The sequence below is a fragment of the Molossus molossus genome, unplaced genomic scaffold, assembly GCF_014108415.1.
Source record: "Molossus molossus isolate mMolMol1 unplaced genomic scaffold, mMolMol1.p scaffold_m16_p_5, whole genome shotgun sequence".
In the NCBI taxonomy this organism is placed as follows: domain Eukaryota; kingdom Metazoa; phylum Chordata; class Mammalia; order Chiroptera; family Molossidae; genus Molossus; species Molossus molossus.
Genome location: NW_023425388.1, coordinates 61,392,393 through 61,415,604, shown reverse-complemented (window position 1 = coordinate 61,415,604; position 23,212 = coordinate 61,392,393). Strand labels below are relative to the sequence as shown.

The 23,212-nt window shown below is 41.6% G+C and overlaps 1 protein-coding gene across 1 annotated transcript in view; it reads right to left on the bottom strand.

Moving 5' to 3' along the window:
• Nucleotides 1-718: 718 nt before the first annotated feature.
• Nucleotides 719-23,212, bottom strand: part of SLC12A8 (solute carrier family 12 member 8) — a 133,961-nt gene continuing 111,467 nt past the window's right edge. The window contains exons 11-14 of the mRNA XM_036243201.1: nt 10,374-10,471; nt 9,717-9,834; nt 3,950-4,010; nt 719-1,017 (exon numbers count right to left, since the gene is read on the bottom strand). Of these exons, the coding sequence (XP_036099094.1) occupies nt 855-1,017; nt 3,950-4,010; nt 9,717-9,834; nt 10,374-10,471 (440 nt within the window). The 3' untranslated portion in view covers nt 719-854. The remainder of the gene's footprint in view (nt 1,018-3,949; nt 4,011-9,716; nt 9,835-10,373; nt 10,472-23,212) is intronic.

Sequence of the window (23,212 nt, the reverse complement as noted above, 5' to 3'; positions counted from 1 at the left end):
GACCTTCACCAAACAAAAATAGCTTACAGAGGCATGTACCCTTTGATCTTGCAATGCCACATCTGGGAATTTATCCTTCAGAAATGCTTTACGCTCGTACATATGTACAAGATTATTCACAGCAGAACTGATTATAACAGCAGCCAAAGACTGGAAATAATCCAAGTGCCAGCACTGTGGAACTGATGAAATAAATTACAGCACATTCATTCAATGAAAAATAATGAGGAAACTGTATATGTAATGATATGGAAATGTCTCCAAGATAGATTGTTAAGGGGAAAAGCAAGGTGCGGAACACATGTGTAATATGCTACCTTTTGTGTATAAAAGGGGAACAATGAGAACCCTCATTCCGATTTGCTTGTATATTCATCAAGAAATGCTGGAAGCATCTATAAAAACAGAGCGGTTACCCCAGGGCAGGGAATGGGAACTGAACAGATGCGGGACATGGACAGGGGTGGGGGAGGCTCTTCACTCTATATACGATTATACTTGGGGGTTTGGAACCATGTGGGTGTGTTATTTATTCAAAAAGTAAATAATAAAATAAAAATGTAAGCAACCATTTATTATGGCCCTCAGAGCCAGCAGTCTGGTCTGGTTCTCCGCCCGGCGACTCTTGGTGTGCACGTGGAGCTCGGCGGACGGCGCGTCTCCCGGCCTCTGCCGTGCCCGCGGGTGCCCTGGTTGGAGGGGTGCTCCGGACCACGACGCAGACTTGCACTGTCCCGACGGCAGTGGGAGGACAGGTCTCTGAGTTCCTACCGAGGAGACCCAGCTCCACAAAGGCTGGGATTTCGGTCCACGGAGCACTAGGCAGCTCCAGGAGAGGTGGGTCCCCGGGCTGCCTAGTACGGAGGCATCAGCTGCTCCCGGCTCACGCGGGAGGAGTGGTGGTAGCGGTCCCGAGTGGCGAAGTCTGCGTTCTCCTGGGTGAGCTGCGTCATCTCCATGTCAACCCTAGCCAGGGACGGCGCCACAATGATCTGCTCTGTTGGGGATCGCAGGCTGCTTTGGGGAGAGAAACACAGAGGACGCTCAGGAGGAAAGGCCACACGCTAAGCAGTGACCATGAGTCTTCCCTGAGATAGAAAGACCAACTGTGCTTATTATTGAACACGTACGTATAAGACATAACTGTTGAAAGCTACATGCACGACAGCTATGCCCAAAGTATGAGAAATACGTATGGAAAATAAGGAGAGAAGTGATATTGACCTTTCTTTAGCAGAAATGTATAAAATTGCACAAAATAACCGTTCAAATAGTGTCATGTTGGGACTCTAGCATTTCTTTGCTTTGTTGGCAAATAAAATAAGGGAATGGAGAGGCTAAAGAATTGAGAAGAGCAGAAGGGAAACCTCTCTGGTTCCCCGGACAGCGGAGGGAGGAATGAGTTCCAGAGCTACGGCCGACCTAGGGAGATGGACCACACAGCCTTTGACACCAAGTTGGCCTGAAGACAAAGAACAAGTCCCGATATGGACCCCACGGTCACTGGGTGCCTACGGACAGCTGGAGTTGGGATAAACCTGGACACACCAGGACAGTGGCAGAGGCAGAAAGGGTTAGGGAGGAGCAGACCGCAGCCAGGTATGCACAGAAGACGGACAGGTCACAGCTGAGCCAAACCGGCCAGGGCCCAATGTCTACTTCTAAATAAACCACCATTTCTTGGTCCTTTCACCCTCCTAAACAACCATCACAAAACCTCCCTCAGTCGCCATGGTGAGGCCGGCAAGTCTGATGCTGAGGCTTAACTGAAGCCTCCATCGCCCACTTCACAAGCCCACAGAGCTATGAATAGTGCGGACCGGGTTCTATTCCAACCAAAGTACTGCCGGCCCTTTTCTAAGAATAATCTCCTCCTAATACATTCTTCTTTCTACATAGCATGACAGTGACCTCAGAGGTGAAATTCTAGGAATTCAGAGTGCAACATGAGGAGCAGTGGCCTCCCATGGCCATGTGTAGGCTTTAAAACTGCCGATGCTGCTCGGGCCGGTTTGGCTCAGCGGTTAGAGTGTCGACCCACAGACCACAGCGTTGTGGGTTTGATTCTACTCAAGGGCACGTGCCTCAGTTTCAGATCCATCCCAGCCCTGCTTGGAGTCATGTGTGGGAGGCAACCATTGGAGCACAATGATGTTTCTCTCTCTCTCTCTTCCTCCCTCCCTCACTCCCTCCCTCTCTATCTGAAAATCAATGGAAAAGGATCCTCCGGTGAGGACTTAAAAATAAATAAATAAAACTGCAAATGCCTAAAATTATTCCTGTAAATCAGATAGAGCCAAATACTCTTACCACTCATCGCTTCCAACTCCAGATCTGTAGGCAGCCTCTACACAGAAGCCATTTCCACTGAAACTACTTTTCCTAGGTGACTGGGAAAAGAGATCAATGCGGGAGTGTTGTGACCGGAGTCACCCAACCTGGTGCCTCAGGCTGGAAGAGGCGGAGAGGCAGCCCCAGCCCTCCTCCACACAGAACGTTTAGCACAGCTTCCAGGCAGATGACAGGATTCACACACACACACACACACACACACATACACACACACACCACCCTCCCTCCCTCTATCAGTTTCCATAGCTCTGGCTCCTTTGTCTTCATCATCCCAGGCTCTAGCACCAAGGTTTCATTTCTTGTGCAATCTGGAACAAATTGGTAGTGCTTATAAAGACTTGCCTTAAAAAGGATTCTTGGAAAGGAGGAAGGGAGAGTTATTGTTTAATAGATACAGTGTTTCTGTTTTTGCAAGACAAGAGTTCTGGAGATGCTGGTAGTGATGGTCACTCAACAATATGAATGTACTTAATAACACTGAACTGCACACTTAAAAATAAGATGATAGCCCTGGCCAGTTTGGCTCAGCGGTTAGAGCGTCCAGTCCAGAGAGACCCCGGTTTGGTTCCCGCTAAGGGCGTGTACTTCGATTGCGGTTTGTCCCCGGCCCTGGTTGGGTCATGTGGGTGGCAGCCACTCAATGTGTCCCTTTCACGTCAATGTTTCTCTCGCTCTCTCTCCCTCCCACTCTGTCTGAATGAAAAAATGTCCTCGGGTGAGGATAAAAAAAAAAAAAGATGATACATTTTATGTTCTATGTATTATATCATAATTTTTAAAAATGGGGAAAAAGGGATTCTGAATGAACATCTGGGATCAAAGGGAAAGGGTTCCATAATCCAGGAGCAATGTCTGGGATGGAGGGTGGAAATGTTGGCAAGTGCAACCCAGACATCTAGAGGTTCAGAAACAAACCAACAAAATAAAACCAAATAAATGCTTGGTTGGGTTCTGCCTAGGCTTTCCCAGCCTGCAGCTGTGGTTCTTCACTGGTACTGAAGGAGGAAGGTGGAGTAACATTGTCTCTGGAGGGTGAAGGAGGAGGAAAGAGATTAGAGCACTCACGAAATCTTATCTTCCCTCCGAGCCTTCTCCTGTTTCTCAGGAAAGTCTGCTCTTCCCTTCCCCTGGGTATTTGAACACGGAGGTGCCACAGAAATCCTCCAGGATCTCCACTATCTATTCCTGTACTCGGCTTCTGCACTTCCACCAACAGTCAAATCCACAACCTCTGATTTGAGGTGGAAGAACAGGAGTCCTTTGGGCCTTCCTCTTGTGCGATGATGCATTGAGGCTAGTGTGTCTTAGACTGTGGACTCGCTGAGAGTAGCTCTCTCGACAGCACCCAGCAATTAGATTCTAAATAAACCTCCCTCTGTTCATGATTCTGGGGATAAGAAGGCGAGAGGACATGAGCCAGAGGAAGCTTCTGGTGAGCGAGGCGGGGAGCTGGTGGCGGAGGGCAGTGAGGAGCAGAATCTGAGTCCCCTCGAGGTTCTCAGTGGTCAGGTTCCTGCACTGCAATTCACCCAAGCCCAGCGAGGAACAGGACATGCTCAGCACTTCCCAGGCCCATGGGACACAGATTAGCACTGACCTGCAGGAGGGGATCAGAAAAGACCTCATCCATCTGAAAAAGCTGAAGTTGGAGGCCGATCCTATAGGGAAGACATATATGAATATCGATGAAGGCTTTAGGTATGCATCTAGAATCCCGGTTTTAATAAAATACACATCCCTTGATAGACACGCACAATTAATACAATTTTTTTCCTTTTTCAGTCTAACTAAAGAATCTTTATTGTAATATTCCCTGACAAATGCCTGCTAAGGACTTCATACCCAAGATGTAGTTTCCACAAATTTACTTCTAAATCCCAAAATCCCAAGAAAGAAACGGAATACAGTACTATAGAGGGGAAAAAAAAAAAAGATGACTTGCTAACTTCAGTCTTAGGACTTTAAAAAATTTTGATAATACTTTTTTCTTAGATTCAAGCTATGTGTAATGTATGTGCTATAAAACCCCCAACTAGACCATACGCCCTTTGAGGATAGAAAGTATGTCTTTTTCATCTTTAACACTCACAGTACATGCCCACAGGGACTGGCACTCAGGAAGCTTTTCTTTTTAAGTTGATTAGCCCTTTTCTAATCAGTGTGTGTGATGTCAGAATATTTGGTCAGTATCAACAACAATCTCACTTCAGACTTTAGCTCTAACATTTCTCCATGTTGAGCTATTTAATTCACTTAACACCTGTGGACAAACTACATGCTTTTATTTTATTTTATTTTATTTTATTTTATTTTATTTTATTTTATTTTCCCTTTATTGATTTTAGAGAGAAAGGAAGTGAGAGGGAGAGATAGAAACATTGATGAGAGAGAACATCGATTGGTTGCCTCCTGCATACCCTGCACTGGGGATCTGGCCCACAACCTGGGCATGTGCCCTGGCCAGGAATCAAACTGGCGACCTCTTGGTGCATGGGTCGATGCTCAACCACTGAGCCACACCCGCAGGACCAAACTACATGTATTTAAAGTGTACCATTTAGTAAGTGTTGACACATGTATTACACTGTGAAACCATCACCCCAAGCAAGATCATAAGTATATCCATCACCTCCCAAAGTGTCCTCAAGCTACTTCATATCAACTCCCTGCTATGCCTCCCCACCCCCACCCCTATCCAAAGGCAAGCACTGATTTGCTTTCATTCTAGGTTAGTCTGTGTATTTTCAATATAAAATAATACACTATCTACTCTTTTTGTCTGGTTTCTTTTACTCAGCAGAATTATATGAGATTCATCCATGTTACTGCATGTGCCTTTTATTACTAAGTATTCCATTGGATGGCCATACTACAGTTTATTTATAGTTGTCTATTAATGGACATTTGCATTGTTTCTGGTTTGGGGCTATTACAAATTAAACTGCTGTAAATATTCATGCTGGTGCTTTTGTATGCTTTCAATCTTTTGGGGTAAATACCGAGGCGGATGTTGGCTGGTTCATGTAGCAGGTATATGTTTAACTTTTAATAACCTGCCAAACTGTTTTACAAAGTGATAGTATTATTTTATTTCCTACCCGCAGTTATGATAGTTCTGGTTGCTCCCCATCCTTGCCAGCACTTGGCATGATCAGTATTTCCAATTTTAATCCCTCTAATAGGTGTGCAGTTGCATTACACTGTGGTTTTAACTTGCATTTCCTAAGGACTAATCACGTTGAGCATCTTTTCATGTGCCTATTTGCCATCCACATATGTTCTTTGGTGAAATCTATTTAAAACTTTGCCCATTTTTAAAAATCTTTTTGTTTGTTTTTATTATTGAGTTTTGAGAGTTTTTATATATTCTAGATGTAAGTCCTTTATCATATATATGATTTACTAATATTTTCTCACAGTCTAATCACTTTCCTTTGCATTCCTTTACCCGTGTGTTTATATCGGAGTCCCTAGTTTGATGAAGTCAAATTTATCAACTTTCCTACTTTTGGTATTATATCTAAGAAATCTTTGCCTCATTCACAGTCACACATTTTTTCCCCTATACTTTCTTTTAGAGATTTTATAGGTTTAGGTTTTGCATTAAGTTCTAGGGTCCATTTTTTAGTTATTGTTACATTGTATGATAGGTGGATTAAAGTTTACTTTTTGCATATGGATTTCCAGTTGTTCCAGCACAATTTGCTGAAAAGACTATTTTTTTCCTCCACAGAATTGCCTTAGTGTCTTTCTTGAAAATCAACTGACCATATATATATATGAGTTAACTTCTGGACTCTCTGTACCGTCCACTGACATATTTGTCTACCTTGATTTCAATAGCATGCTGTCCTGATTACTTTACTTTAAAATCAGTCTTCAAATCAAGGAGTGTAAGTTCTTCAACTTTGTTCTTCTTTTACCAAGTTGGTTGGGCTATTCTAGGTCCTTCAAATTTCCATGTAAATATTTTATTTTATTTTATTGCTTTTGAGAGAGAGAAACTGTGACATGAGAGAGATACATCAATCAGTTGCCTCTTGCATGTGTCTGGACCAGGAACTGGGGAGTTGAAGCCCAACCCGGGTATGTGCCCTGACTGGAAATTGAACCCATGATCATCCTGTGCATGGGACAATGCTCCGACTAACTGATCCATACTGGCCAGGGCCCATATACATATTTTAGAGTCTGCATGCCAACTTCCACAAAAAAAGGCAGCAGAGATTTTGATTGGGATTATGTCGAATTTATAGAACAATTTGGGGAGAATTGAAGTCTTAAGAATATTGAATCTTCCAAACATGAACATAGTCTATCTCTTCATTTGTTTCTTTGATTTCCTCTCAGAAATGTTTTAGTTTTCCTTTTCTAGTCTGTAAATATGATGAATTATGTTAATAATTCAGAATGTTAAACCAACCTTGAATTCCTGAGAAAAATCTACTTGGTTATGATATATTACCATTTTTATATTTTTTAATTCAACTTGGTAAAACTTTGTTATGAATTTTTATATCTATGTTCATGAGGGATACTGGTGTATAACTTCAAAGAGTTTGTATAGAATTTATATTCTTTCTTTCTTAAATGTTTGGTAGGTTTCATTAGTGAAGTCATCTGGGCCTAGAGTTTTCTGTGTGGAAAGATTTTAATAACAACTTAATTTCTTTTCTAGATGACTTAAATAGCCATATCTTTCTGCTGGAGTAAACTCTGACAGTGTGTATATTTCAAAGAATTGTTCTAATCCATCTAAATTATCACATTTATTGACATAAAGCTGTTTAAAATATTTCTTTATTTTCCTTTTAATATCTGTAGATTCTCTAGTAATGTCATATTCCTCACTTCTGATCTTGGTCATTTTTACCTTCTCTCCTTTTATTATGATTACTCTGTCTAAAGGTTTGTTAATGTTATTGATCTCACATAACCAGCTTCTTATTTCATTAGCATTCTTTACATTTTTTCTGTTTTAAATAGTATTAATTTCTGCTTTTATCTTCATTGCTTCTTTCTTTGTTTCTCTTATTTTGTTTGATTTGCTCTTCTTTCTCTAGTTTCTTTCTTTTTTTTTTTTTTTATCCTCACCCGAGGACATTCTTCCATTTTTTGTTCAGGTAGAGTGGGAGGGAGAGAGAGGAACAGAGAGAGAGAGAGAAACATCGACGTGAAAGGAACACATCGAGTGGCTGCCACCTACACAACTGACCAGGGCTGGGGACAAACTGCAACCGAGGTACGTGCCCTTAGCGGGAACCGAACCCGGGTCTCTCAGGACCGCAGGCCGACGCTCTAACCGCTGAGCCAAACCGGCCAGGGCTAGTTTCTTAAGTTGGAAGCAGGGGTCATTCATTTGAGACCTTTCTTCATAAACATTTGATGCTATAAACTTCCTTCTAAGTATTGGATTAGCTGCACCCCACAATTTTAATGTTATAGTTTAACTTTCATTCAGTTTGAAATACTTTATAATTTGACTGATTATTTCTTCTTTGAACCGTGAGCTATTTTGTTTCTTTAGTTGATTTAGCATTGTTGAGTGTTTCATAGTTATTTAGTGTTCTTTAGTTTCTAAATATTTGTTTCAGATATCTGTCTGGTATTTATTTCTAATTTACTTTCCCTTTGGTCAGAGAACATACTTTGTGTTGAATTAACTTGAGTACCTTTAAATATATTGAGACTTTTTATGTCCTAAAATATGTTCTATCATGGTAAATATTTCTTTTATACTTAGCGGGAACCGAACCCGGGTCTCTCAGAACCGCAGGCCGACACTCCAACCACTGAGCCAAACCGGCCAGGGCTTCTTTTATACTTAAAAAGAACATATATTCTAGTGTTGTTAGGTACATTGTTCTATAAATCTTAGGTTGTCCAGGTTTGTTGATAATGTTATTCAAGTCTTCTAAAGTCTTATTAATTTTATACCTATTTATCAGTTATTGAGAGAGAGGTGTTAAATATTCTGATATAATTCTAAACTTTTCTATTTCTTTTATTATCCTCACCTGAGCGGGAAGGAGAGAGAGAAAGAAACATCGATGTGAAAGAGACAAATTAAGTGGCTGCTACTCACACGACCCCAACTGGGGCCGGGGACAAACTGCAACTGAGGTACGTGCCCTTAGCGGGAACCAAACGAGGGACTCTCCGGTCTGCAGGCCGACACTCTAACCACTAAGCCAAACCAGCCAGGGCAACTTTTCTATTTCTTGTTACATTTATACCAGATTTGCTTTATATATTTCAAAGCTGTTTTTAAGTACATAATAGTTAAGGTTTATTATGTTCCCTTGATGAATATTTTCCTTTATCTTTATGAAATAACCCTCTTTATCCCTGGTAATATTCTTTTCTCTACAAGTTACTTTGCCTGGTATTATATAGTTACTCCAGCTTTGTTTTGATTCATGTTATCATATCTTTTCCCATCCTTTTACTTTTAACTTATTTTGTGTCTGTCTATCTATCTATCATCTATCTATCTATCTATCTATCTATCTATCTATCTATCTATCTATCTGTTTTGAGAGAGAGAGAAAAATCAGTATGAGAGAGAAACATCAATTGGTTGCCTCCCAAACGACCCTGACCAGGGCTGGGGACAAACCTACAACCCAGGTACATGCCTGTAACCAGGAATCAGACCCTCGACCCTTCAGTGCAGGGGTCAACGCTCTAACCACTGAGCAACCGACCAAGGCTGTGTCTTTATATTTATAGTAGGTTTCTTGTAGGTAGCATATGGTTGTATCATGCTTTTTTATTCAATCTGACAATCTCAGTGTTTTGACCACTTTATTGAAAGTGTTTAGACCATTTTTTTTAGTGTGATTATTGATATGGCTAGGTTTATATAAACAGCCTTGTTATTTTCTGTTTGTCCCATATGCCCTTTTCTTTTTTTTCTGCTTTATTTTGATTTGAGCATTTTTAAATTCAATTTTATATCCTCTGTTGGCTTACTATCTATAACTCTTTGTTATTTTTTAATGATTGCTCTAGAGTTTGTAGTACACATTTGTAATTTATCACAGGCTATCATCTCTAAATGATATAGTACTTCACATACAGTATCAGAAACTTAAAATAGTATATTTCCATTCTTCCCTCTGGCCCGTGTGCTATTATTGCCCATCATTTTTCTTCTACATGTCTTGTAGATCTCACAAGTTATTTTTTATTTGTTATCATTTATGTGCATGTCATATTTTTCCTCCTAGACTGTAAGCTACTTGAAAATGGGATTTATATCTGAGTCGGTGTTGGCACTTAATAGATGCTGAAAACACATTTCTTCAATGGACGCTAGAAGAGAAGGAGGGAGGTGCTGGCAAAACAGCTCCCCTGCTTACCCAGGTGAAGCCCTGGACTCGCCCGGCCAATGTAGAAATACACAATGGCAGCAACACACATGTTAATCAAGGTGTAGACCCACTGGATCACAAACATGATCAGAAGGGACCCAACAGCCTGTGAAAACAGAGAGGAAAGGCAAGTGACCTACTGGTTTATCACATGGTCATCAAACCATGAGGCTAGAACCTTAAGAAACAACAGTCCCTCTCATCAACCTCTGATCATTATGAACGTCTGCTTAATTAAAGTTCACTCATAATTTAAAAAAAAACTCACTTAAGCAGATATTTGAGAAGACACCCTCTGAAAGTACCCTCTAATCAAAATCGTCAATAAATATTCGATCCTAGCTCCTTGATCTACTTTTCCCTAGAAGAATCAAAGTGGGATTATGCTAATTTGGTATACCTAGAAATTTAGTGACCAGAGGTTATCAGAGGTGATTAATTATTTTACAAGTAAACCAGTGATTAAAATAAGTGATGTGCTAAATGTAATCTTGCCATATATAGTTTCACCTAAATTCCAATATAACAGGTAGTTAAATCACGTTGTTCCTAGTTATGACTCTCCTCTTTCCTCCCCACAGCCCCAACCCTGAGATCACACATTGTCTCTTCCTGAATTATGGAGATCAAAATGAAGCTACTCACCCCCAACAGTGAGACCCAGGGGTTGCACATGCGAGCATAGAAAGAAGTAGGTCTGCTCTGGATATCTTGTTCCAGGAACCTAGACTTTAGGAAGACATCTAAAAAATAAATAAGCCAAATTCTTGGTTACCAATCCGTTACCAAATCCTCTTCTATTTTTTATGAGCAAATACCTAAGAGCTCTTCTTCTCCAATTTTGTAACTCATCCTAAAAGACAACTTCCACTTACTTCAACCAGTAACTCCTTTGTGGTCTTAGTCAACTCATTCTCCTACTCTCTGATGTAACAAGTTTACAATCTCTCCTCTCAAAGGAGAGCGTTCATATCCTCTCATCACCAGATCTACCAACCCAACTGCATGTGAACCTTCTCTTCTGCCTTCCCTCCTTGTACAGTGAATGAACAGTCCCGGCTTCTATGTAAGGCCCATCCCTCCACTTGTGTCCTGCTCAAGGATTTTGCTTTTGCATCTTTGATTTTTCCATCATATATCGAATAATTCCCATCAAATACAAATATTCTACACTGCAATTTCTCTCACTCAAACAAATGCCTTCTGGTCAACCCCGAGTTACTGCTCTATTTGTCTTCCTTACAACAAAATTCCTCAAAAAGAATTGTCTATACATTATTTGCCTCCCATTATTTCCTCAACTCACTCATAAGATTGTAAGATTTCACTAAAACTACTCTTCCTAAAGTTACCACTAACTTGATCTTTTCAAATTCAATGGTCAACTCCCAGTCCTCATCCTTCCTGGCTTTTCACACAGCAACTGACCCATGTGGTCACTTCCTGCTTATTGAAACACCTATTTCTCTTGGTTTCTAGGATGTCTCCCTGTCATGCTTTTCCTTCTGTCTCACTGCCCACTTCTTAGTCTCCTTTGCTGGCTCACTTCCTCATTCCAACCCCCAAATATTGTAGTATCCTAACATTCATTCAATCCTCAGCACTCTTTTTTTTTTTTCCATATATATTTACTCCTAGGAAATCTGACCTAGTCCCATGGCTTTAAATACTATCTTTAGACTGCCCTGGTAGGTTTGGCTCAACGGTTAGAGTGTCGGCTCAAAAACCAAAGAGTCTTGGCTTTAATTCCCAGTCAAGAGCACGTAAATGGGTTGCAGGTTTGATCCCCAGCAGGGTTATGTGGGCAGCAACCAATCAATGTGTCTCTCACGTTGATGTTTCTCTGTCTCTTTCTCCCTCCCTCCCTCTCTTCCTCCCTCCCACTCAGTCTAAAAAAAAAAAAAAAAAAGAAAGAAAGAAAAAAGAAATCAATGGAAAAATATCCTTGAGTGAGGATTACAAAAATAAAATAAAACAAAAATAAATATTATCCATATACTGACGATCCAAGTTTACATCATCCTTGACCCTTGAACTAAAATTTTTTTATTATCTTGTTTTCTTCTCAATATCCCCTTTCACTTGACTAACAAGCACCTCAAGCCTTAGCAAGATTAAAGCAGAAATCTATTGTTCCCAAGTCTTCTTCATCGGAATAAATGACACAACCATCTTCCTCACACGTACATCTATTCCATCGGAAAATCCTCTTGATTCTACCATCAGAATATGACTACTCCTTACCACGTGCATTGCTCCCATCCCAGTCCAGGGCCCTCGCATCTCGTTTACTGCAGTGCACTCCTGCAGTAGAGACCACAGCGAGAGCACATTTCCCAGAATCTCTTGCAGTTTGGTGTGGCCATGTGACTAAATTCTCACCAGTGAAATCTTAACAGAAGTTGTGAGTGCCACTTTTTCACCAAGATCTTTGACAGAGAAAGTATGTCCTTTCTCTGTGCCTGAAATCTGAACATAGTCAGTCAGTCTTGACTTTGCACATGACAAGGTCCTAGGGAATGGAGGGAGCCCAGGTCTCTGAATCAATGCATGGAGAAGAGCCTCCCACTGATTTGGAACACCCTTCTGGACTGTTGGTGCAGGAGAGAAACCAATTTCCATTGTATTTAAGCCTCTACATATTTGGTTATTTCTTATAGCAGTTTATCCTACCTTAATTAATATACCTCCAAATAGGCGTTGGCTCCTTCTCTTACCTCTATATAATACATTCCTCACAGTCAGTAATCTTAAAGCCAGAATCTGATCATATCACAGCTCTAGCTAGAACCTTTGGTGGTCTTCTATCACAGTCATGGCCCTACACAGTGCTGACTTCCTCTCTCCCCACAGTATTCATCTCCCCCCTCTCTCCCTTGGCCCACTCTTGTCCAGTCACTGCTGGACCACTGCTCTTCTTGGAATCTGCCAATCCAATTCCTACCTGTACCTGCAGACATGCCATTTCCTCTGCCTGGAACTCTTCCTCCACATTCTGCATGGCTCACTACTTTATACAGTTCAGTTCTCCATTAAAGCATCCTCTTCTCAGAGAGATCTTTTCTGACACACCTATCTGAAGCAGTACCCTCTCTCCCCACCTAGTCTCTATCCATCACCTCACTTTATTACTCATCATAGTACCTGACATTACAGTATATATTTATTTATGTGTCTTCCCCTACTAGAACACAAGCTCAATAAGAGCAGAGATCCATGTCTATTCAGCATGTTCCCCAGCACCTAGAATAGTGCTTAGAATGTAGTAAATGTTCCATTCATGTGGCTAAATGAATGAACAAACCATCCTAGCCCTCAGAGAAGTTGTCATCTTCTCAACATCTGTCTTTCTTCATCATGTGCTGCCAACTATTACACTTACCTTTCATCCTTCCATACCTGAGGTCAAGGACTATCATTTATATCTCCATATGCCAAATCTAGACATTTAGAAGTTCGTGTATAGGAAGTGCTCAAAAAATGTCTCCTTATTAATTATGCATTGAAAAAGCTCTGCCAAGGTTAATGATTTATTAGAATTAATGGCTCTGTTACTTTTTTTAAAAAAAGAAAGAATACTGTTATAGTTCCATTAACTAAATTGTACAATTTTAACATGCTCAATGCATTATTCATTTTTTTCAATCATAGGCTTAGTGAAGTACAGTTGCCCCCTTGGTTATTAAAAAGGAACACTATTGGTTAAGGACTTAGATTTTTGCCTCTCTGAGATTTGCCAAATACCGTATTAAGCTCACCTTTTCACACTTGGTCTTGCACAATATTAATTACACATTAATTACACATAATGGAATTGTATGTGTGTGTGTGGGTGTGTGTTGCTTTCTCTGAGGAACTCAGGAAGGGATATGTTTTCTAACCAAGCACAAAGTAGTCTTATACATCAACAATGTGAGGGATTCATGCTAGGATGCGCAGTGACTTTGAGTGGGTATGACAACACAGGCAGGCAATGTGGTTTCAAACCCCTTCCAAATCACTAAAGAAATTTTTATCTTTTGTCAAGGATTTTGCTGGAAAAAACAAGCCTTGTAGATTATTGATGGAAGGGGATATTTTTCATATTAGACATTTGAGAATAATGACCAGGAAGGCAACTTTACTTTTCAAGTCTTAGTTGCAAAACAAATATACAAGTAAACAAAACCACGCATCAGGCATGTTAAAAATATCAAATATTTAAAAACATTAAAAATATAATATTATAGTATCTTTAAAAAAAAGTGGTATGTCTAACAAATACAATGTTCACAAAACCCATGCAGATATAAACACAGTAAACATGAAGGGTGAAGACAATTATGTTAATTTTTTAAATTGTGAATTTAAGTAATTTTATAGAAATTACTGGGAAATTCCCTGGCCAGTTTGGCTCAGCGGTTGAGCATTGACCTGCGGACCAGAGAGTCCTGGGTTCGGTTCCCACTAGGGGCATGTACCACAAAAAAATAATAATAAATTACTGAGAATAAATATTAAACCATCTCTACAAATGCCTCTATATCTTTATCAAAATAAACACATAATTTTAGTTACCATGTACAAACTGGGAATGTGCAGTGATCTGGTCCACACATGGTCTCGTTTCAAGTCCACGTGGTCTTTTATCATGATAACAAATTTTTTTTTTTTTTGGTACGTGCCCTTAGCAGAAACTGAACCCGGGACTCTCTGGTCCGCAGGCTGACGCTCCAACCACTGAGCTAAACTGGCCAGGGCAGTAACACAATTTTTAAAACTGCTTTCCATGCTGTACATTTAAGTTATTTCTAACTTGATTATATAATTCCCCCACATAGATTTACTAAGCCAGGACAATTAAACAGGTTTATATTTCTTGTTACATCTTTCCTTTTTTAAAAAATTTTATTGATTTTTCAGAGAGAGAGAGAAAAAACATCAATGTGAGAGAGAAACATTGACTGGTTGCCTCCACACACGCACCAACCAGGGATAAAACCGGCAACCTGGGCTTGTACCATGACCAGGAATCGAACCCACTACCCTTTGGTGTACAGGACGACACGCCAATCAATTGAGCCACACCAGTCAGGGCTCTTGTTATATGTTGAAAGATTGTTCTCCACAGAGAACGAACCAGAGGAACTTTCAGATATGGCATGTGAAAAGGTTAGAGAATCCTTTCCGTAAGAAATACGAGTACCACTAGACAAAATAAACAAAAACAATCACTCAGGGCTCCAGAAATTTACCAGATGGAGACAACAAATTAGGAAGTGTTTATTTTCAAAACCGTTGAAGCTGATTTTCCACCAGGATGCTTATCTTATTGGATGTAGGCCTGGAGCTGCCAGGGGCCAACACGTGGAAAGAGGGAACATGGCAAAAATCAGAGCTAAGAAATGGAGGACCAATTTCGAATATTGTCACATGGACACTGGGGATTTCAATGAGGAAAACATACCTTTGGAAGTTCAGAGTAATCTCCTTGGCCAGACCCCTGGAAGGCACAACCGCCGGAACCGGAGCATAAGACCCCGGAGCAGAGACCACAGAATCCTCAGTTATCTGTTCCCCACATACTATCGCTATGTTCTGTAAGTATTAATGAATAGTAACTATCCTGTACTCACCAATGTAAACTAAGTATGTGTTTCTCCATTTTGCTTGTATCCAATCTTGGAGATTTCCCTGCTTTAATTTCTCTCGCCACCAGTGGATTTCATACCACCCTCCGCACAGCTTCTTTGTTCTAATGCATAAAGCAAGCTGGAGATGCCATTCTCCAGAGCGTTTTCTCAATCTGTTGAGATTTTTTTTGCTTCTGGGCATGTCCTCAAAATTATGGCTCAAATAAACTTTTATAAGACTTAAAAAAAACACACACACAAAAAAACTGTTGAAGCTAAGGGTAAGAACAGTGAGAGTCTATGACCTCCTTGCCTGGGCTACTCCCATCCCTGCCCTAGTTCTTACCAGCATGGAGCTGGTCAGAAACCAGCAAGCTTGTGGCTTAGCCTTCATAACCTAAGTGTGGTGAGTGTAATAGAAAACTGAATGGGGGAAAAACCCTTGGCTTTGCTAGCCTGAGGTTGCAGACCCACCCGGGGGGAGCCATGGACCAGCTGAAGTTTAATGGGGAGATCCTAAACAGGAGTGAGCAGTAGAAGAACTATTGCTCCCCACTTTTCCCTGGCTGACTGGAAAACTATTCCCCTGCCTAGGGAGACTCAGGAGAGACTGGCAAAAAGTAAAAGCCGAGAGACTGGAGACAAAGCTGCAACGCTGACTGTTTTTCCCCGGCCCACAGACAGATCCACTGGCAGAGGGTGGAAGCCTATGGACCATGTAGTCACAGGGGCAACCCCCTAAGACTCTAGACTAAAAATTAAAAAAAAAAATAATAAAACGAGTCAAGACATAGCAGCCACACGCCACAGGGGAAACTGAAACCCCAGTTTAAATCCAGCTAATTTGCTAAAACAAACCAACAAAAACTCAGAAATATACATCAGAATCAGGAGTTGTCAGAATATATTATCTAAATTGTCCAGTTTTCAACCAACAATTGTAAGAAGTGCAAAGAAATAGCAAACTGTGACCCATGCCCAGGGACAGCAGCAATCTAAAGAAACTCTCTGAGTGGGACCACGTGTTGGGTTTAGCAGACAAAGACTTCAAAGCAGTTAGTATAATATGTATGCGCAAAGGATGAAATAAAAACAATGTCAGCGACTTAAGGAAAAGTGATGGCAATGGCTTTCAAAATAAGGACTGTCTTTTTTCCTCCTCAAGAGACATGTAGACTATAAAAAAGAACCAGATGAAAATTCTAAAGCGCAATAACAGAAATGAAAAATTTACTAGATGGGTTCAACAGCAAATCTGATATGGCAGAAGACAGAATTAGTGGAACTTAAAGAGCAAACAGAGCCCTGGCCAGTTTGGCTCAGTAGTTTGAGTGTCGGCCCGCAGTTCCTGCTAAGGGCACATACCTCGGTTGCAGTTTGTCCCTGGGCCCAGTTGGGGTCGTGTGGGTGGCAACCACTCGATGTGTCTCTCTCACATCAATGTTTCTCTCTCTCTCTTCCTCCTTCTCTCCCTCCCGCTCTATCTGAAGATAAATGCAAAAATGTACTCAAGTGAGGATAAAAAAAGAAAGAGAGATCAGAGATGTTCACCCATTTTCATCTCATGACACATAAACTAATTACTAACATTCTGCGGCACACCTAAAGAAATACTCTTTGCTGAACTGACAAAAAAAAAAACAAACCAAAAAACAAGGTATAATTTTAATTCATTCACACTGATCAGCTATTATTGTATTGGCTGTTGTCATTTTTTTATTTGACAGTCTAAGGGAAAAGAGGTCAGTGCCCCTGACCTCTTATATGTTTTAAAAATTCTTGTGGTAGCCCTGGCCGGTTTGGTTCAGCAGTTAGAGCATCACACTGAGGACCAATGAGTTGCGGGTTCGATTCCGGTCAAGGGCACGTACCTTGGTTGCATTTGGGTCCTCGGCCCTGGTCAGGATTGTGTGGGAGGCAACCAGTTGATGTGGCTCTATCACATTGATGTTTCTCTCTGTTTCTCTCTCCCTCCCTCCCTCCCACTCTGATGATAAATAGAAAAATATCCTTGGATGAGGAATAAAAAATAAAAATTAAAAAACATTCTTGTGGCACGGGTTAAAATTGCTGATATAGATCAATAGAAAGTATCCAAACTGTAGCCAGACAGGTGTAGATGAAAGAAAAAAAACTGAGCTTCAGAGACCTAGGAAACAATGTCAAATGTACCAACTGAATGGGTGATGGTAGTCCCATGGGGACGGGAAAGAAAGGAAAGGACGGAAAGAATATGTGAAGAAGTACTAGCTAAAAACCTCCCCGATCTGATGAAAAATTTTAATCTACAGATCTAGAAGGAACGAATCCACTGACATTGCTTCCAGCAATGTGTACATACACCTGATCACCACAGACCCACCACTCCCTTGATTTAAACCTTCAACAGCTTAGTAGATACGCATTGACATCTTAAAGGTGGTTGAACTTGTGTTCATTTAATCAATACCACATCCTAGTTCATAAAACATGCTGACAGCAAGCAGCATACACTGTGTAGAGTGATTAAGAACACGGGTTCTAAAGTGAGACAGGCCTGAGTTCAGCTTCTGGCTGGTTTGCATCCTGAGCAGAATTTAACTTCCCTAAGCCTCTGTACAAGACGGTGCCAGCCCCGGCTGGTGGAGCGCAGGAGGTCGGTGTGATCCTGTGCACTGAAAGGTTGCCTGCCAGCCAGTTCTGTTCCCGATCAGGGGTGTTTTTCTCTCTCTCCCTCTCCCTCTCCCTTCCTCTCTGAAAACCAATTTAAAAGAAAGAAAGATAATAACAATATAACGCTGAACTTAGATGAGACAATCTGTGCTTGTCTCGGGGTCAGAACAGTGCACATGCTCAATAAGGGCTGCCTGTTCTTAGCTGCCAACATTATTGGACACTTCACAATAAAAGCTGATTTGTTAAGTGGACAATGAATGAGTCTGGGAATTGATTTTTCTAATGTAAACTGCATGTTCATCTTTTCTGCCCTCTGCTTAGTAGTATCTGGATTTTGACCTTCCTGTTTTTCAAAATAATAAGCTTTGGAAGATATGCTTTTATCAGTTGTGTTTGTGTGAATAATTGTTTCCTTCTGTGACACTGTGTTGTTCAAGTATTTTTTATTTCTATTTAATCAGATTGGTTTTTTTTTTTATCTCTGATGATGTCTTTAACAGTCAGAAATATCTCTTTTGCACAGCTGTTAAAAATAAGGAATTCATGGCTATGTAAGGCATAAAAATACAACCCCAAGTTAATATTTTGGATCCATTTGCTCTCAACAATATTTATTCAATAGTGATTTGATTCTTCTTATCTCATGGCATTGGGTTTGTCACAGATTAGGTTCGTATAACCGCTTACACTTTCCATTCCACTTTACGGAACAGTGTTTCTATTTTTTCCAACAATATCTGTTCAAATGTTCATCAGTTTCACCAGCTTCTACTGAGTGATGTGTGCCGTGTGCCGTGTGCTGTGTGGGAATATTGTGGTAAATACAAGCTGCGAAGACATGGTTTGTGCCTAAAGGAAGCTCCCAGCCTAGAGGCACAGACAGACCAGTCGGCCTGAAGACAAGTGTGTAAACACATGACCTGAATGTATAAAACAATGTGATGGCCCTGGCAGGGTTTGGCTCAGTGGTTAGAGCATCGGCCTGCAGTCCGGAGAGACCTGCGTTCGGTTCCCGCTAAGGGCACATACCTCGGTTGCAGTTTGTCCCCGGCCCTGGTTGGGTCGTACAGGTGGCAACCACTCGATGTGTCCCTTTCACGTGAATGTTTCTCTCTCTCTCTCTCTTCCTCTCTCTCCTTCCCACTCTATCTGAACAAAAAATGAAAAAATGTCCTCGGGTGAGGATAAAAACAAAAGCAAAAACAATGTGATGATTATTTATACTTCCTGTATGAATCCAATGTTATGGTTGCACCGCAGGGGAATCAGGTAATCCTTCTCAGAGGCGGTGATAACGGGTCTGAACAGTCAGAAAAACGTAAGTCGTTTTCCAGATGGAGAAGGCAGAGTAGCAGTTGGAGAAGGCAGCACAGCATGGGCAAAGGCGGGGAGAAATACAGACCGTGACCTGTTTGGGGCACTAGTCTGGGTGTAGCCACGTGACTGTCATGAAAAAAGTGTCCAGAAGGTGGGTCCGGGCAGGATTGTAAAGAACCTTGCAGACCACACCACAGATATTGGACTTTAGCCGGAAGGCATTAGATTCCGGAGAAGGTTTTTAACTGAGACACATGATGAGAGCTTTATTTCAGAAAGATCAGTCAGTGGATCATTCAGTGGGTGATGAGCAGGAGAAGCTCATGGATGTGGGAAAATCTGGAGGCAGCAGACTAGTTTAGAGACCTGACAGGAGCCTGGGTGCTGGATAATGAGGGTCTATACCAAGGCAAAGATGGCATGGATGGGAGAGAGGGCACGGCCAATAGCTATGATATTTCTAGATTGGGCAGTTGGGTAGCAACCACTTCATTGATTAAACATGGCAGGCTGTCCACTCTTGGGTCTCTCCTGAAAACCCAGTGAGGAGACAGTAAAGGAATTAAACAGGTATAAATCCACAAACACAGGAGAATGAGAGAGGAAAGATAAAAATAAGCCTCGGAAGAGCAGAAGAGGATGAGCCCACAGAAAGGTGCTGGTAAGCAGCAGCCCAACGCACCCCGTAGACTTCAGCAAAGTTCAGGACCAGGAAGTTCCATGTCCCTGGGAAGGGTAAGATGCAGGGGGTTGGCTACAGAACTGTATGTGAAACAGGTGGACACTGAGGTCTTCGGCCCATGCAGCTAAGTGACAACTCCTTCTTTGCCCAATCTCCTCCCCAAGGGGATTTCCTCTAAAGAAACCAAACCAGAGAGTGCCCAGACTTGGGACACCAGGCACAGCAAAGAGTAGGGGAATGGAGCTAGAAACTGGGGAATTAAATGAAAGTCAATATCCTAAACGATGGGGAGCCCCCAACTCCCTTATCTTACCTTGCTCCCTGAATGTAAGCAGCTACCTGGGTGACCCCTAGGCGAGAGATTAAATGACTCTTCTGGGGAGGAACTGAAGAGCCCCAGAGGAAATGCTCTAGACAGTTACATTTGCGGGTCCTCTGTGAAGAAGCTGGCTTACTCTCTAATCAGCCAGTGGCGTACCCCAAGGAACCATCCTTGCCCAGTATGCTTTTTAGTACTTCACTTACAAGTACAAAAAGAAATGAAAAGATCAACAGACATTGTAGTAAAGCCTCTAATAAAACAGAGAGAGAGAGAGAGAGAGAGAGAGAGAGAGAGAGAGAGAGAGAGACCAAGCCAAAGAGAAAAGAATCTAGAGAACTCAGGACAGTAAAAGAGCAGAAAAAGACTTTAAAGGGAAAACAAGTAATATTACCAGAAAGATAAGATAAACTATGTACCCATACGATAAGAATAAGAAAGTGCTCAAATTTTTTTTCTAAAAAAGGAGGGGGAGGGGAGAAGGAAAAATCAGGTTACAACCAAGAGCTCTTGGAAACTGAGAACAGGACAATTGTGGCATAGCCTGATTGCTGCCACCCAATCTTCCTTTGAAAAAAATATATGCAGTTTCATGTGAGGCAGCAATATGACCAGTCAAAAAGACATTCCCCAGCCCCCCTCTGAGAATAGCTGGAAAGGCTAGGCCATCAAGTCCAGGGCTATGCAGCCAGGGACAACACGCAACATTATACGTCGGAGCAGTCGAATGGGGGCGTCCCTGCTGCAGGCACCAAGGTCTCGGCACTGCAGCCGGCCCATTGACCCTGAACGCCTGGACCTGGAACCAAGAATGCTGTCACCCTGCAGCTACCATCATGCTTCCAGAGAGTTCCTCAAAGTCCCCATTTCTTTGGGTTTCCAGTTCCCAATATGAAGAGAGCCCTGGTCTTGTGCCTGAACTCTGGCTACAGGAGAGGTTGGAACTCTGGGAGCTGACATATTGCTTTGCGTGTGAAAGACTTGCTTTAGCGCCCCCCAAGACACATAACGGAAATTCTTCAAACATAAGGAGGTCACTGGGTAGGCAAAAAAAAAAAAGGAAAAGTTTACTCTTATATTGTATCCAAGAAATCTTTTGTACCCTGGATCCAAAGAAAGCTCTTCTCTGGATCCAACACAAAAGTGGGATAAAGAGAGGAATTCCAAGACCACACCCTGAAAGCAGGCCCGAGAACAGACAGCCTGGAGTGGAACAGCCAGTGAGTCCCCACTAGAGCAGTAGAGTAGCCATGGGACAGAGGGGAAACACCCGGACATGATAGATTTCTGAAGAATTCGAGCATTTGGAAAATAATATCGTGAGGCATTTGATGTATCTGCCAGAGCGTTGGTGACCCTAAAAAAGCAAATAAAATAAAACCAATGCAGCCCGGCCAGTGTGACTCAGTGGATTGAGTGTCGTCCCATGGACGGAGAGGTCCCGGTTTGATTCTTGGTCAGGCCACATGCCTGGGTTGCAGGCTCAATCCCCAGTAGGAAGCATGCAGGAGGCAGTCAACGGATGCTTCTCTCCAACATGGATGTTTCTATCTCTCTCTCCCTTCCCCTCTCTCTAAAAAAATCAATAAAACATATAAAAATATTTTAAAATAACAATCACAAGTAAAACCAATGCAATTATTAACTCCAGGAGACAGAAAATGTTGGACAAAAATGGAAATGTAATCATAGTATAAGGTTCAGAGCTAAGCAAAATTTACTTAATCATGATAATATGAATACTACATATTAAGTTAATCAAAACTCTGATATAATTACATTGGGATGTTTTGAATGAGAAGTCAGAGTGGCCTAAATGAGTTCAATCTTCGTTTACCATAACAGGAAGTGAAAAAATGTCTGAAACAGACATATCAGGGAGTAGCATACAAATATATTATTTAGTAACATCAAGGTCAACAGAAGAAGCACCTTTTGGTTGCAAGTGAGGTTTCCAGGGGCTGAAACTGGGGAGTGGAGAAGGATCAAAGGATAGCATAAAAGAGTGGAAACTATTTTTGATTATATGACTTTGAATTTCACTTGGCTTATTAAACTATACACTTACTACTTTGATAAAAATAAAACAATTCAAAAATTTTAACAATGCTCCTACCGTTAGGAACCTCACACCCATTAGGAGGTACAGAAGGGAAAGCAGGTGTAGGGAAGAATGTAAAGTGCTTATTTTCAGACATCTCCTTCTCTGTCCCTCGGTCTCGCCCCTCTGCCCGCTGGCCTGGACACACCTCAGGGCCAGGTGACGGGAAGGGGATTGGCTTCCAATCCAGGCGTCTGCGCAAAGCGTCAGCTCTGAGACCTCCCCGTGCGCTCAAGGGCCTCAGGGGCCTCACCGGTAACGAGGAAAACGTTCATCTCTATTCCATTACATGAAATGACATATGTCAAGTACCTAAAATATGGAAGACTCCAAAGGTATGAGATCTCGCTCGGAGTGTCTCAGGCCCTGGAAGCCTCCCTTTGAGAGTGTCTCCGTGTCTCTGGTTGCAGATTTGAGGAAGCAAAGAAAAGCTGTGCCCCTTCGCCCCTCCTCTGTGCCCTCTTGCTGTTTGGGATGTTTCTCTTCCCCAAACACACTGAGGTTTTGCCAGGCAGTTTGTCACAACACATTTCCCCTTCTCTTGAAAAAAGAAATTGGTTTCATTCACGTTGGCCTTGCACTTCAGCTGATTTGTGAGTAAAATAAAATTGATATTCAATTTTTATCCCTGGCTCCCACATGTAGGAATAGATAAGAAATTTCTGTCTAAAATCAACTATCTATAGAATGACACATTCAGCTGATATTTGAATATAAAATTTAAAATAAATATAAAATAGAGTTAACAGCCCTGGCCGGTTTGGCTCAGCGGTTAGAGCGTCGGCCTGCGGTCCAGAG